Source organism: Oncorhynchus mykiss, chromosome 6 (assembly GCF_057628025.1).
Source record: "Oncorhynchus mykiss isolate SJ-2025 chromosome 6, ASM5762802v1, whole genome shotgun sequence".
Classification (NCBI taxonomy): Eukaryota; Metazoa; Chordata; class Actinopteri; order Salmoniformes; family Salmonidae; genus Oncorhynchus; species Oncorhynchus mykiss.
This window is the reverse complement of record NC_143027.1, coordinates 31,536,877-31,550,598: the sequence shown is the minus strand read 5'-3', so window position 1 is coordinate 31,550,598 and position 13,722 is coordinate 31,536,877. Positions and strand designations below refer to the sequence as shown.

The following is a 13,722-nucleotide window of genomic DNA, read 5'->3' as shown; positions in this document are numbered from 1 at the left end:
AATGAGAATGTCTTCTCAGTCAACTTACATGGAAAAACAAAATATATTCTTATTCCATTCATTTACTTAGATTTGTGTGTATTAGGTAGTTGTGGAATTGTTAGATAACATGTTAGATATTGCTGCACTGTCAGAACTAGAAGCACAAGCATTTCGCTACACTCGCAATAACATCTGCTAAACATGTGTATGTGACCAATAAAATTTGATTTGATTTGATGAAAAGTCCCCATTCGCTACTGGGTTCTTAACTAGTCCTTCTTTCATTCCTGAAATGTCGACGAGTCTCTTCATGTTTGTTCAAAATTCCTGAAGGAGCTCAATGATAACAACACATTCCTATGCTATTTGGAAGCTGCTTTTTTTCTCAACGTAATATTCTAAATCTTTTTCATAAGGTAAGGTTAACTTCCGTGGGAATCTTTACACCAACAGCATGTGTTTGTCTATGTCCTGTAAAATGCAACCATTTTCTGGTGTGTTCCTCTTAACTTTCTCACAGTCTGAACTGTCAGCTGTTGGCTTCCAGAAATTAGGACCATTGCTATTGCCACTCTTAGGCTACAAACAACTTGTTTAATGGAATGGCTTTTTAGTTAGTATATCATTTTCTTAAACGCATTGTTTGGTTCTAGGTTATGAATTTAGTAGGTGAAGTTAAATTGATGTACAGTGCCTTCAGAAAGTATTCACACCCCTTGACTTTTCTCAAATGTTGTTGTGTTACAAGGTGGGTTTTAAATGGATTTCATTGTAATTTTGGGGGGAAAACAATCTTCACAAAATACTCAAAATAATAGCAATGTCAAAGTGGAAGAAAAATTCAAACATTAGTCCCCAAAAATATATACAACTAAAACACTAATATATATTGATTAGAGAAGTACTCAGCCCCTTGGTACTCAGTTAATTTCTTTGCCACATTTCTTTGCCACACGTTTTTCTTTAGTGCCTTATTGCAAACAGGATTCATGTTTTGGAATAATTTTATTCTCTACAGACATCCTTCTTTTCACTCTGAGGATGGATCAACAACAACAATGTTCTCCTATCACAGCCATTAAACTCTATAACTGTTTTAAAGTCACCATGGGCCTCATGGTGAAATCCCTGAGCAGTGTGCTTCCTCTCCGGCAACTGATTTAGGAAGGACACCTGTATCTTTCTAGTGACTGGGTGTATTGATGCACCATCCAAAGTGTAATTAATAACTTCACCATGCTCAAAGGGATATTCAATGTCTATTTTTTATTTTTACCCATCTACCATTAGGTGACTTTTATTGCGAGTCACTGGAAAACCTGCCTGGTCTTTGTGGTTGAATATGTGTTTGAAATTCACTGCTCAACTGAGGGACCTTACAGATAATTGTATGTGTGGGGTCCAGCACAGGAGATTGGTGGCACCTTAATTGGGGAGGACGGGCTTGTGATAATGGTTGGAGCGGAATCAGTGGAATGGTATCAAATACATCAAACACATGGTTTCCATGTGTTTGATGCCATTCCATTAGCTCCGTTCCAGCCATTATTATGAGCTGTCTTCCCCTCAGCGGCCTCCACTGTGGTACAAATACGAGGTAGTCATGCATTTTTTAAATGTTAAACACTATTATTGCACACAGGGTGAGTCCATGCAACTTATTACAGTATGTGACTTGTTGAGCACATTTATACTCCTGAACTTATTTAGGCTTGCCATAACAAAGGGGTTGAATACTTATTGACTCAAGATATTTCAGCTTTTCATTTGCAATTAATCTGTAAAAATGTCCATAAAACGTTATTCCACTTTGACATAATGGGGTATTGTGTGTAGGTGACACAAAATCTACATTTATTCCATTTTAAATTCAGGCTGTAACACAACAAAATGTGCCCGACCACCTCGATTCAGTCTTATGTTGCAAAATTTGGAATGTTGTTTTTTTTTTACATTGGATAAAAGTATAAACTCAGAGCTACAAAACAATGGGAACTTAATTCTGCTTTGAAAGTTTATAAACTGGTAAACCTACGTTGAGAAAGTGGCCCTTTAATTTTTTGACACATCTACTGGAGAGCTCTTTGTTGTCTACACCTATTTAGCATCGTTCACAACCTCTTAAGCCTGAGCCCCACTGATCTCTTTAAGGATTCACATGTGAGGCCATGTGCTAAGCAGAGTGAGTAAGGTCGTGTATTTTAAACAACCAAAGAATACTAAAAGGGGTGAAAGTATTAATCTACAATAGGAAAAATTCCAGGTAAAAATACACTTTTAGTCCTTGGTCTGTTTCCTGATCTGACATTGGTGCAGGTCATGTTTTTCTTCACATTACCGTCTCTGGTAAACACACACTATATCAAATCAAAGTGTATTTGTCACATGCACAGGATACAGAAGTTGTAAACGCTACAGTCAAATGGTTACTGGCATATTTGCATAGTAGCAATATCAAAAATACAATGTGTCCAAATAAAATATTTGATAAATATTTGATAATTATTAGATTATGCTTACCCAAACACACTTGCCTAAATTGATGGGTCATGTGAAAGAAATGCCATAATCACCCCCCCCCCCCCCCCCCCCACACACACATCTAGCTAAGTGGATGGGTCACTATTGTCTTGACATGTACACATGCTCATGAAATACAATAGATGGCCATAATCACCCCCAGACACACCTGGCTAACTTGATGGGTCATGTAATCATCTGTAAAAGTGGACTTTTGTTTAAACATGTAGCTAGCTAGTTAAACAATGAACCATAATCCCAACCCATACTACTAGCAATACAAACGGACTGTCATAGCTAGCCACCATCCCTGAAATGCTGTAGTATGCATCTGCAGGTAGCTAAAGCTAACCAACTAGGTTCAATGTTAGCTAGCTAGCTAACATTAGTCTATAACTAGCAATGCAAATGGATTTCTGAGATATTAATAATATTACTACACATATCATACACGTAAGGTTATCTAGCGAGTCAGCAAGCTAATGTTTGCTAGCTAGCTAAGAGTACACTTTCATTTGCAATGGAAACAACTATCTGACTAAATTAAAAATTTATAATATCTGAAAATGTACCTAGATTCTTACCTGTATACATGGATGAATGCTTCACGGCAGACTGGAACTCCTTTAACTCCCTTTTGTTTGGACAACTTGTTTGGCCCGTGTTGTGTCAAGTCATTTTTCACACTGATCTTTGTCTATAGCATTGCTGCCCTGCTAAATTCAGGGCAGCAATATTGTTGAGAGCAGTAGCAACCCTTTTGCAGTTCTCCATGGCAAACGTTATATCGTTCTAAAAAGCCGTGGTAGCAAGGATTATCTACACATACTGAGCAGCTCATGTTATAGACAAAAGTATGCTACATGGCAGACCAATCCGAACTAATCTCTCGGCGTGTCCAGCCCATCCATTATCTCAGCCAATCATGGCTAGCAGGAAGGTTCCTGTCTTTTTCCGTTGCTAAACCATTTAGGCTCGTCATTTAACAATAGTATTTGTATTTACAGATGGCATACACATTTGTTATTAAGGCACATTAAATTTCACATGTTCCAGAAGGCATTTCAGCCAAAAAAACGTATTTTGAAAATATTAATGTTTTCATGCTTCAAATGCCTCTCCTGGGAAGTAGTGACATGCAACATATGTCTAGCTCATACACCTAGCTTCCTGAAACGGGTCGCAAATGTGGAAAAAGTCAAGGGGTGTGAATACTTTTTGAAGGCACTGTATGTGCTGCAGCATTGAATACATCCAGTCTTAAGAAAAAGTTGTAGTGGTCAAGTACAACTTGAACAAGTTGTAGTATGGGCCTACCTACAGTACAAGATGCATGTTTTTATTTTATTAAATATTATTTACTGAAAAACTGGAAGGACATAGCATGTCATGTTCTTTTAGTTAGCATGCAGATGCAGTCATTACAGACAGAACCTGTTCTGACTGAATCATTGTATTCATTTTCTTTAGGGTAAAAAAACAACAGAAATCATGGATGCCTCACACAACACATCAGTCTATGATGACTACGATGATTCAGTGGTAATACCTTCCCAGTCCCCAGTCATCTATGAGATGTATCAGATGAAGGCTGGCTTTAGACACATGTATGTGTTAGTGTACTCAGCCAACATTCTGATGGGTCTGCTGCTCAACTCTGCTGTCATCTTCAGGACTGTAAAATGCAGGTCCAAGAAGAAACTGAGTCAACAGATGTTAATCATTGGCTTGGCTGTCACCCACCTCGTCTTCTGCCTCTTCGCCCCACTTTACCTGATCACTGCCTGGAACTACTTCTCCTGGACATTTGGGAAGGTTGTCTGCAAGCTGGGGTCCTACGTGATGTTTATGAACATGTTTTCTGTCTCACTGATGATCACCTTCTGGAATGTGTGCTGGAGTGTCCCTAGATGCTTTGAACACCGCATGTCCACCAACATGGTCCTGCTGTCCTGGTTCACTGGGGCCATACTGAGTACCCCCTCTCTACTGTCCAGGGAGGTTCAGTACACTGCCGATGGACATGTCTGCATTGACGACTATGGCTATACTGGAAGCTCCCAGATGTCTAAAGAGGGAAGGGAGAGAATGATGACAGTGTTGATCTGTCGCTTCATTGTCGGGATGCTGCTCCCTTTGGGTGCGAGATGTGTCAGTTGTTGCTGCATGAACAGCATGGGAAACAACCAGCTGAGGCCACGGGTTATTCGACCTGTGACTATTGCCCATTTCCTATGCTGGACTCCTGTCATTAGTCTCTCTGTGCTGCAAGTCACAATGGGGACAGGCAGCAGGTTGTTCACATACGCATTGCCCCCGGCCACTGCCCTGTCAGTCTTAAACAGCTGCATCTCTCCTATCATCTGCATATGGCAGGAGAAGAAGGAACAGAGCCTGAGAGGACCCCCTCGGGTGGAGGACAACAGAGATGAGGATGAGGACATGACATCCCTGACACGCTAACCATAAGGAGGATAATATCCTTAAGCAGTAATGGGAAAACAACATACTGTAAACACCATTTGCAATTTATGAACAGCTTGAAATGTAGTTAGAAATAGTGATATCATGCAAAATCAAAAATATTTTTTTATGAATTGTAATAAATACTTTATAAAATTGTCTTGTTAACAACTCACTGTATGTATAATTAATTACACATTGTACATAAAGACCTCTTGAGGTCATACATTACTTCTTGTTTTTAACCTGTGTTTATTTTCAATTCAAATGCTTGCCAAGTAAAGATTTGATGAAACACATAACTATTAACATTTCTGAAAATACCTCTTTTCAATTACATTTGCCAATTTGCCATAGTAAAAATGTGACACCAACAGTGTGGCATAATGTGACACAATACTTACAACAAGGGGCTACCAAGCCAAAATAGAGTACTGAAAGTAGTGGAGTGGAATGGACATGTTTGGAAAACTGCACAGTCAGCCAGTGCTGTTGTATTGGTCAAAAACGGAGAGGAGTGCTAGGATATCACAAGTGACAATCAATTGAGAAGCACCACTGGACAGTGACATGTCAGCACCATCAATTGGTCTGTAAGGTAGGCTATTGTCTTTTCCTTCATTTCGGAACCATTGTTTCAGATCATCTAATGTTATGTTTGTGCTATAGATTACATATTAAGTTAATTGTTTGGATAATTGTCAAGTACTGATTTAATGAATATAGGCAATATCTTATACATCTGTAATTGAGGATGTTTTCAACGCTTGCAAAACATATCTTACATTTTCACGTAGGCCTATAGACATCAGTATTTTATTGAGGAGAGGGAGAAATTGATGAAGGCCATTGATGAAAGCCAAAATGTGAAGTTTTTAACTTTGCTAAAAATACATTAAAACTTCTTCAGGATCGGTGTCCCGTCCGTGGTACGGTTTAGCTAACGTAGGCTAATGTGATTAGCATGAGGTTGTAAGAAACAAACAAAAAAATCCCAGGACATAGATCTACTGTATCTATCTGATATGGGCAGAAAGCTTACATTTGTGTTAATCTAACTGCACTGTCCAATTTATAGTAGCTATTGGAGTGAAATAATTCCATGCTATTGTTTGAGGAGAGTGCACAATTATGAACTTGAAAATGTATGAATAAACCAGTTATAGGCCAGTTAGGGCAGTCTTGATACAACATTTTGAATAGACATGCAATATTTCACTGGATCACTCTTAAACTTTGCACATACAGTGTTGCCATCTAGTGGCCAGTCTAAATTGCGCCTGGGCTAGAAAAATTTATTTAGCCCTTTCTCTTGCGTTTCAAAAATGATGGTACAAAAAATATATTTGTATTATCTCTTACCAGATCTAATATGTTATATTCTCCTGCATTCCTTTCACATTTACACAAACTTCAAAATGTTTCCTTTCAAATGGTATCAAGAATATGCATATCCCTGCTTCAGGGACTGAGCTACAGGCAGCTAAGACTTAAGACTTGGGTATGTCATTTTAGGCGAACATTTTTTAAAGAAGGGGCGGATCCTTAAGATACGTTTTTAATGGTGAGCAAGCGTTGAGCCTTTTCCTTTTCAATTTTCATTGAAGAGAGGGAGGACACGGTAGTAGGAGAATAGTGAGGAGAGAGTTTGTGACAAACTAGCGATGGCCCTGGAACTCCAACCCACGTGATCATGAGCACATACAGTCAGGTCCAAAAGTATTGGCACCCTTGATAAAGATAGGCAAAAAAAAAAACGATTAAAAAAATGATGCAAATACTGAGCTCTTTTGTATGCTACATTTTTTGTAGAAAATTACATTATTTTACACTTATACATTTGCTAATTTTATGTTTAGATTTGACATTTTAGTCATTTAGTAGACACTCGTAACCAGAGTGACAATGAATGTATTAATCTTAAGATAGCTAGGTGAGACAACAAAATATCACAATCATAGCAAGTACATTTGCCCTCAAAGTATTTATCAGCAAAGTCAGTGGTAGTAGGAAAAGACAAGTAAAAAAATACAAAATAATAAAAAGAGGACCAGTGGAAACTAAATTGCCCCATAACATCAAAGATCCACCACCATATTTTACAGTAGGTATGAGGTACTTTCTGCATATGCTTATGTTTTTTTTATATCAAACCCACCACTGGTGTGTGTGGCCAAAGAACTCTATCTTCAAATCATCTAACCATAGCACCGCCTGGAGTTTGATAAACGGCATTGGAACCGGTGCTATGGTCAGATGCCATGAAGATAGAGCTCTTTGGCGTCGAAAAACGGAAGTGTACCAGGACATTTTAGCCAAAAACTTGGTTGCCTCTGCTAGGCCACAAGAAATGGTTAATTAACCACAAAATCAACATTTTGCAATGGCCATCTCAATCTCCGGACTTGAACCCCTTTGAAAACCGTTGGTTTAAATTGAAGAGGGCAGTCCATAAGAGCAGACAAAGGCTATCAAAGATCTAAAAAATATTCTGTATGGAGGAATGGTCTAAGATCCCTCCCAATGTGTCCTCCAATCTCATAAAATACTTTAGAAAATGGCTCAGTGTAGTTATCCTTGCAAGGAAGGGTGCTGGAGTACTGAAAACAAGGGTTTTCAGTAGTGGACATGTTCAGAAATAGACATGTAAATTACCCATGGCTAGAAGACAGACTTTGAAGTAAAGGGTTGAGAACAAGGGGGTGATCAAAACCATTTCCTAACGACAATATCTTATCTTCACAGGGATTGCAAGCCAAATAACTGCAACACAATGGAGGATTATACATATGAATATGATTATAGCAATTACACCTATGACAATGTTACTCCTCCCGAGGATTTAGATTTCAAAACTCACAAGACATGCTTCACAGAAGTTTCATGCGCCTCCCTCCTGGTGGTCAATGTAGTTATCTTCCTGCTGGGGGTTTGTGGGAATGGGGTGGTCATCTGGATCGCTGGTCTCAAGATGAAGAAGACAATCAACACCACCTGGTACCTCAGCCTGGCCGTCTCCGACTTCATATTCTGTGCCTGTCTCCCCTTCAACATCATCAACACGGTGACAAAAGACTGGATCTTTGGGCTCTTCATGTGCAAGTTCACCTCTTTTGTGATGTTCCTCAACATGTTCTGCAGCATCTTCCTCCTGGTCATCATCAGTGTTGACCGCTGTGTGTCAGTGATGTTTCCAGTGTGGGCTCAGAACCACCGCACCATGGGCAAGGCCTCTGTAGTGGTGGTTCTGGCCTGGGTTGCCTCTGTCGCCCTCAGCATCCCCTCCATAGTGTTCAGAGACGTCAAAACCCATTTAGGGATGAGAAAGTGTTTCAATAACTACAGAGACCAACACAGCCACAAGATGATTGCAGTGAGTCGGTTCATTGGTGGGTTTGTGCTGCCATTCTTTATCATCATCTTTTGTTACTCTGTCATCATCCTGCGACTGAGAACCAACCGAATGATGAGCAAGTCCTCCAAGCCCTTCAAAGTTATGACTGCCCTGATAGCCACATTCTTCATCTGCTGGCTGCCCTACCATGTCTTTGTACTGCTTGAGCTGAACCACCAAAGCTACGACCTGGAGATTATAAGAGCTGGGCTTATGGTGGGCACTACTGTAGCCATAGCTAACAGTTTCCTCAACCCAATGCTGTATGTTTTCATGGGCAATGACTTCCTGCAGAAATTCAAGAGCTCCATACTGTCTAAGATGGCGAATGCCATCGGAGAGGAGGGCCGCACCACCAGCCGCTACCTCTCCAGGTCCAGCTCCATGGAGGGCAGCCGCAGAACCTCCACACACATCTAAATCTCTATGATGATGGTAAGGCCTCAGTGGCTGCAGACGCTTTGTCTTGTAGAAATGTCATGTAAGGTGTATTTTCACTTTATGATCTAATGGACTAGTTATATTTGTCATATATTTGTATAATCACAAGTAGTGCCCTTTGTCTCATGTTAAAACATCTATCTGTTTGATATGTTTCTCCCATGAGCTCCAGTATATTTTCCTACCGTAACTTTTTCCAACCAATTTGAATGTCATTATCTCACATACAGAATGCGATGGAGGCCTTGCTGTGGAGTGATCTTTTGTAGTAATGTGACCTAACATAGGGTTATAACCTATTTACTAGACATATTGAAATAACAACCTAATAACCTAATAATTATAACCTCTGTATAATGTGTGTATAATGTGTGTCCCTGTAGATGTTAATCTTACAAGCAGAAGTCCATTTGTTTCAGTGAGTGACCAAGCTCAAAGTTCAACGACATCAGTGAAAACAGGAAATGCTCCTGTTTGACAGCCATGTCTCTTGAGGGGAAATGTTTTTTGTGGGGAAATCATTGTGACCTCTTTGTGGTAATTTGTGTAAATTAAGCTGAAACATATCCCTACCGCTGAAAAAAAAGCTACCTTCTAAAAGGAAATGAACGTCACACTGCTTACAGTACGAAGAGCAGAAATACTATTCACACACTTTGAAGTGTACACTGGGTGTACATAACAATATGAACACCTTCCTAATATTTGACATCAGAACAGCCTCAATTCGTCTGGGCATGGACTCCAGAAGGTGTCGAAAGCATTCCACATGGACGCTGGCCTATGTTGACTCCAATGCTTCCCACAGTTGTGTCAAGTTGGCTGGATGTCCTTTGGGTGGTGGACCAGTCTTGATAAACATGGGAAACTGTTGAGTGTGAAAAACCCAGCAGCATTGCAGTTCTTGACACAAACCAGTGCACCTGGCACCTACTACCATACCCTGTTCAAATGCACTTAAATATTTTGACCTGCCCATTCACCCTCTGACTGGCACACACACACAATCTATGTCTTAATTGTCTCAAGGCTTAAAAATATTTATTTAACCTTTTATCTATACTGATTGAAGTGGATTTAACAAGTTAATTTAATAACGGAGCATAGCTTTCAACTGGATTCACCTGGTCAGTCTATGTCATGGAAAGAGCAGGTGTTCATAATGTTTTGTGCACTCAGTGTGAATACAGTGCATTTGGAAAGTATTCAGACCCCTTGACTTTTTCCACATGTTGTTATGTTACAGGCTTATTCTAAAATGGATTGAATACATTTTGGGGAGCATGGGAGCATCGCTGCACAACTATTTTCAGGTCTCTCCAGAGATGTTTGATTGGGTTTAAGTCCGGGCTCTGGCTGTGCTACTCAAGGATATTCAGAGACTTGCGCCGAAGTCACTACTGCGTTGTCTTGGCTGTGTGCCTAGGGTCGTTGTCCTGTTGGAAGGTTAACCTTCACCCCAGTCTGAGGTCTTGAGCGCTCTGGAGCAGGATTTCATAAAGGATCTATCTGTGCTTTGCTCCGTTCATCTTTCTCTCAATCCTGACTTGTCTCCCAGTCCCTGCCGCTGAAAAACATCCCCACAGCATGATGCTGCCATCACCATGCTTCACCGTAGGGATAGTGCAGGTTTCCTACAGCCATGACGCTTTGCATTCAGGCCAAGGAGTTCAATCTTGATTTCATCAGACCAGAGAATCTTGTTTCTCATGGTCTGAGAGTCCTTTAGGTCCTCTTTGGCAAACTCCAAGCGGGCTGTCATGTGCCTTTTACTAAGGGATAACTTCCATCTGGCCACTCTACCATAAAGGCCTGATTGGTGGAGTGCTGCAGAAATGATTGTCCTTCTGCAAGGTTCTCCCATCTCCACAGAGGAACTTTGTGACCATCAGGTTCTTGGGCACCTCCCTGACCAAGACCCTTCTTCCCCAATTGCTCAGTTGGCCTAGCGGCCAGCTCTAGGAAGAGTCTAGGTGGTTCCAAACTTCTTCCATTTAAGAATGATGGTGGCCACTGTGTTCTTGGGGACCTTCAATGCAGCAGAAATGTTTTGGTACCCTTCCCCAATCTGTGCCTTGACACAATCCTGTCTCGGAGCTGTACGGACAATTCCTTCGACCTCAAGGCTCTGCCATGCACTGTCAACTGTGGGACCTTATATAGGCAAGTGTGTGCCTTTCCAAATCATGTCCAATCAATTGAATTTACCACAGGTGGACTCCAATCAAGTTGTAGAAACATCTCAAGGAAGTTGATCAATGGAAACAGGATGCGCCTGAGCTCAATTTCGAGTCTCATAGCAAAGGGTCTGAATACTTATGTAAATAAGTTTGACATTTTGTTATACATTTGCAAACAATTCTAAAAAACGGATTTTGCTTTTAAAAATGAATTTAATTAATTTTAGTGTAATGCTGTAACGTAACAAAATGTGGAAAAAGTCAAGTTGCCTGAATACTTTCAGTCAAGGGGTCTGAATACTTCCCAAATGCACTGTATACATCTGCCTCAGCTATTGCAAACATCCATACACAACGTAACGTCCAGCCCTATGCAAAACAAATAATTTGTGGTCGTCTGGATCGCTGGATATTGTGTTTTGGAACAAAACTATTCATTTATATTTCCTGCCATATATCACCCAGCTTGTGGACAGGTTTCTATGCAATCAGATTTGTACCATGACATGTAATTCATCCCACCTCACCATCTGTCAGATCATCTGCTGTGACACTGAAAGTCAAGTGTTATTAAATACCCTAGCTGAGAATCATATTGGAGAGTCCTGTGTTTACGTGTGAACAACACATGGACAACACATTTCACACAACCATTGTGTGACTTGATTAATGTGAACTCATTGGAAGTTAGAATTGTTAATGTATTTGTAAAAACACAACCTTTGTTCTGTTCAATCTACCTCTTTAATTAGTTTATCTGATGAATAAGATGAATCGGCTAGGATCTTGTGTTGCAGGGTTAGGCAACCCTGGTCCTGGAGGGCCGCAGCCACTTCATGCTTTTGATTTAACCGACCTGGAAGACCAGGAAGACCATGTTGAATTTATGCAATCACTGAACTTATCAATTAGCTCAGTTGATCAGGTGTGGTGCCTAGTTGTAACAAGATCCTGTTATATGTGTGGCACTCCAGGAACAGGGCTGCCTACCCCTGTTGTTTGTATATTGGACCATGTTTGTAATTATTTATGGTAAACCACAGAAAGAGAAGCTGCTTGTTAAAAGGAACTTAACTGGGAAGCGGAAAGACCATTGTCACATTCTAACTGAATTTCATTTGTAATTCTGCAGCAGACTGTTTCTGCCTTTTTCTGATTCAATCCGATGTTTTAAGAAATAGAAAGAAATAGAAAGTTAACTGATGTACACTTGTTTTAATGTATTTAATAATTAAAAGTCATGTGACATAAACAAACTCCTGTGTCCAACCATCTTTATGTGTATGCCATGAACAGTTTATTGAAAAAGTGCATGTAATTACATTAGTCACCCAGCAGTTGCAAAACAGCATGCATCAGACAGTGTGGAGAACAAGTATTGATACACTGCCGATTTTGCAGGTTTTCCTATTTACAAAGCATGTAGAGGTCTGTAATTTTTATCATAGGTACACTTTAACTGTGAGAGACGGAATCTAAACAAAAATCCAGAAAATCACATTGTATGATTTTTAAGTAATTAATTTGCATTTTATTGCATTACATAAGTATTTGATACATCAGAAAAGCAGAACTTAATATTTGGTACAGAAACCTTTGTTTGCAATTACAGAGATCATACGTTTCCTGTAATTCTTGACCAGGTTTGCACACACAGCAGCAGGGATTTTGGCCCACTCCTCCATACAGGCCTTCTCTAGATCCTTCAGGTTTCGGGGCTGTTGCTGGGCAAAACGGACTTTCAGCTCCCTCCAAAGATTTTCTATTGGGTTCAGGTCTGGAGACTGGCTAGGCCACTCCAGGACCTTGAGATGCTTCTTACGGAGCCACTCCTCAGTTGCCCTGGCTGTGTGTTTTGGGTTGTTGTCATGCTGGAATACCCAGCCATGACCCATCTTCAATGCTCTTACTGAGGGAAGGAGGTTGTTGGCCAAGATCTCGCGATACATGGCCCCATCCATCCTCCCCTCAATACGGTGCAGTCGTCCTGTCCCCTTTGCAGAAAAACACCCCCAAAGAATGATGTTTCCACCTCCATGCTTCACGGTTGGGATGGTGTTCTTGGGGTTGTACTCATCCTTCTTCTTCCTCCAAACACGGAGAGTGGAGTTTAGACCAAAAAGCTCTATTTTTGTCTCATCAGACCACATGACCTTTTCCCATTCCTCCTCTGGATCATCCAGATGGTCATTGGCAAACTTCAGACGGGCCTGGACATGCGCTGGCTTGAACAGGGGGACCTTGCGTGCGCTGCAGGATTTTAATCCTTTACCCCGTAGTGTGTTACTAATGGTTTTCTTTGAGACTGTGGTCCCAGCTCTCTTCAGGTCATTGACCAGGTAGTTCTGGGCTGATCCTTCACCTTTCTCATGATCATTGATGCCCCACGAGGTGGGATCTTGCATGGAGCCCCAGTCCGAGGATGATTGACCGTCATCTTGAACTTCTTCCATTTTCTAATAATTGCGCCAACAGTTGTTGCGTTCTCACCAAGCTGCTTGCCTAATGTCCTGTAGCCCATCCCAGCCTTGTGCAGGTCTACAATTTTATCCCTGATGTCCTTACACAGCTCTCTGGTCTTGGCCATTGTGGAGAGGTTGGAGTCTGTTTGATTGAGTGTGTGGACAAGTGTCTTTTATACAGGTAATGAGTTCAAACAGGTGCAGTTAATACAGGTAATGAGTGGAGAACAAGGGGGCTTCTTAAAGAAAAATTAACAGGTCTGTGAGAGTCGGAATTCTT

At 40.7% G+C, this 13,722-nt stretch overlaps 2 protein-coding genes across 2 annotated transcripts; both read left to right on the top strand.

Annotated features, from left to right (window-relative positions):
- Nucleotides 1-217: 217 nt before the first annotated feature.
- Nucleotides 218-5,196, top strand: LOC110525734 (chemerin-like receptor 1). The gene is made up of 2 exons (XM_021606132.3): nucleotides 218-398; nucleotides 3,973-5,196. The coding sequence occupies exons 1-2, from the start codon at nucleotides 342-344 to the stop codon at nucleotides 4,963-4,965; spliced, it is 1,050 nt and encodes a 349-aa protein (XP_021461807.3). The 5' UTR covers nucleotides 218-341; the 3' UTR covers nucleotides 4,966-5,196.
- Nucleotides 5,197-5,519: 323 nt separating this feature from the next.
- On the top strand, nucleotides 5,520-12,236 carry LOC110525735 (chemerin-like receptor 1). The gene is made up of 2 exons (XM_021606133.3): nucleotides 5,520-5,563; nucleotides 7,711-12,236. The coding sequence occupies exon 2, from the start codon at nucleotides 7,739-7,741 to the stop codon at nucleotides 8,777-8,779; it is 1,041 nt and encodes a 346-aa protein (XP_021461808.2). The 5' UTR covers nucleotides 5,520-5,563; nucleotides 7,711-7,738; the 3' UTR covers nucleotides 8,780-12,236.
- The last annotated feature ends 1,486 nt before the right edge of the window (nucleotides 12,237-13,722 follow it).

What these genes read in the sequence shown, in the direction of transcription:
- LOC110525734 (XM_021606132.3), top strand. Translation starts at nt 342, where the DNA reads ATGCTATTTGGAAGCTGCTTTTTTTCTCAACGTAATATTCTAAATCTT. An exon ending in TTCTAAATCTTTTTCATAAG is followed by an intron (nt 399 to 3,972) that starts GTAAGGTTAACT and finishes CATTTTCTTTAG; the next exon opens with GGTAAAAAAACAACAGAAAT.
- LOC110525735 (XM_021606133.3), top strand. Translation starts at nt 7,739, where the DNA reads ATGGAGGATTATACATATGAATATGATTATAGCAATTACACCTATGAC.